This window comes from Chaetura pelagica, unplaced genomic scaffold (assembly GCF_000747805.2).
Source record: "Chaetura pelagica isolate M959 unplaced genomic scaffold, ChaPel_1.0 scaffold45, whole genome shotgun sequence".
NCBI lineage: Eukaryota > Metazoa > Chordata > Aves > Apodiformes > Apodidae > Chaetura > Chaetura pelagica.
The window spans coordinates 5,891,304-5,893,350 of record NW_009953217.1 but is presented as its reverse complement, the minus strand read 5'-3'; the positions used below and the strand labels follow the sequence as shown (position 1 = coordinate 5,893,350).

The 2,047-nt window shown below is 61.1% G+C and overlaps 1 protein-coding gene across 1 annotated transcript in view; it reads right to left on the bottom strand.

Annotated features, from left to right (window-relative positions):
• Window positions 1-2,047, bottom strand: part of SLC25A1 (solute carrier family 25 (mitochondrial carrier; citrate transporter), member 1) — a 12,155-nt gene that overhangs the window by 8,386 nt on the left and 1,722 nt on the right. Inside the window, 5 exon segments of the mRNA XM_009997709.1 lie at window positions 212-355; window positions 736-840; window positions 1,010-1,094; window positions 1,549-1,687; window positions 1,853-1,952. Coding sequence (XP_009996011.1) covers window positions 212-355; window positions 736-840; window positions 1,010-1,094; window positions 1,549-1,687; window positions 1,853-1,952 — 573 coding nt within the window.

The window sequence follows — 2,047 nt, the reverse complement described above, 5'->3', positions numbered from 1 at the left end:
GAACCAATGCCCCTTCACTGCTGCAGGCCACCAAACCTGGCAGAGACATCACCACCTCCACGTGAAGACCTCCCAGCACCCCCAGGCCTGGCTGCAAGGGGGCAGCATTCCCAGGCATCTCCCAGACATCACCAGCACTGGGTGTCTGCCCTGGGGGCTGTACTAAATGGCTCCCAAACAGCGGGTGACCCCAGCCCACCGCAGGCTGGGCAGTCCCACACCGTGCCCCAGAGTCACACCTGCATCCTGGTCTTCACCACGTCCAAGGGGGTGTTCCCAAAGACGCTCGCAGCTCCAGCGAGGGCTCCAAACACCCCCGTGACAAAGGGGTTGATGACCTTGTTGGGATCATCTCCTGAGGAGGCAAAGGAGAGGTTTGGGAATGATGCAAGGGAGCCTACAAGGAAGGCCCCAGGTCTGGCTACTCATGGTCAGGGCTTGAGCTGTGCTAAGCTGGGGACCGAGGTGTTTGGAGGGAACCATCCAGTAGCACCAGCCCCACAGAATCCCACAGCACTGAGGGGCTAAGGGTGGGGGTAACAGTGATGCTCCAGCACCAGGATCCTTCCACTCCACAAGCTGGGGCCCTCCTGGCTTTCATCTTTGTCCACCACAAGAGGCTGAGCCGTGAGAAGCAGAGGGTGTGCTGGCAGAAAGCCCGGACCAGCTCCCACAGATGGACTGGAGGAGGCAGCAGTGCAGCTGGGGTAGCCTGGGAGGACAGGGACATCCTACCTTTGTACCAGTTCTTGAGGGAGGTCATGACAAAGAAGCGGATGGCCTGGTTTGATCCTTGCTTGAGGACGGTTGCAGTTAATCCCTGGTATGTCCCCTTCAGTCCTGCAGCAAGAAAGGATGTTGGAGGGGAGCACCAGCCTCACCTAGGCAGAGAAAAACCTCCCCAGGCCACCAGTCCCTGTCTGCACCCATTCCCCACCTCCTGCCCAGGCCCCCCAGTTTGGAGTTACAGGGAGGGAGGACAATGAGCCACAGCTTCCCTGGGACTCACCCTGTTCCCGAACAATCTCCCGAACACCATGGAAGAAGCCACGATATTTGGGATTGGGGGAAGTCTGGTCATGGATAAACTTCACCTGCAGGGAGACAATGCGTTCATCCAGGTGAGGAGAAGGGGGATGCAACAAGCCCCAGAGGGCTGCCAGCTGCCTCTTGCCTTGCTTCAGGCGTGGTTCCAAGACCAGAGCCAACCCACAGGGCAAGGCAACACCAGGTGAGACCACAGAGGAAAGTCTGTGCCCATGGTCAGCAATGCATTTTGCAGAGGAAAACCTGGGAAACTGCCTCTGCAAGCAACCACGTGGGTTTTGCAGTGCTAAAATGGGTGATGGGATGGTTCCTGAGTGGGGGCTCCTCCCCAGAGCAGGGAAGGGGCCTGACCTCTCCATGAGGCTCTTCAGCATCAGCTCCCCTGAGCAAACCCATGTGGCTTCAGGTCCCCGAAAGCTGGGCATCCCCGGCTCCTGCCCCATCCCAACCGGGCCCAGGGAGGGGTGCCAGGACAGGGTGACGCTGGCGGGTGCCTCCCACCTTTATGGTCTCCATGGGACAGACCACCACCACGGCCTCGGCCACGCCGGCGCCCAGCCCGGAGATGAGGCCCCGCGTGCTGTCCAGCCGGCCCTGCTCGTCTCTCATCTGGTTGCTGAGGAACTCGAACATCCCGAACCTGCGGAGGAGCCGCCGTGCCAACCCTGTGAGGTGACCCTCCCAGCCCGGGAAACCACCCAGCTTTTAGCAAAGTGCCACTGGGGACATGGAGGTCAAACCCACCTCCCCGTTTGCCACCACCCAGGGTCCCCCTTCCTCCCCCCGTGCCACAGGGAACACCCACCTGACAGCAGCCTTGGGGATGGAGCCGTAGACCAGCGAGCTGAGCCCCCGGTACAGCCCCCGGATGCCATGGTCACGGACTGTCTGCTTCACACAGTCCCCTGCAGCAGAGCACAGCCACCATCACCCACCACACCAAGGGCCACCCCATCAAACCCTGATCACCCCAGCTCCAGCCAGGCTCCCGGGAGCCTCT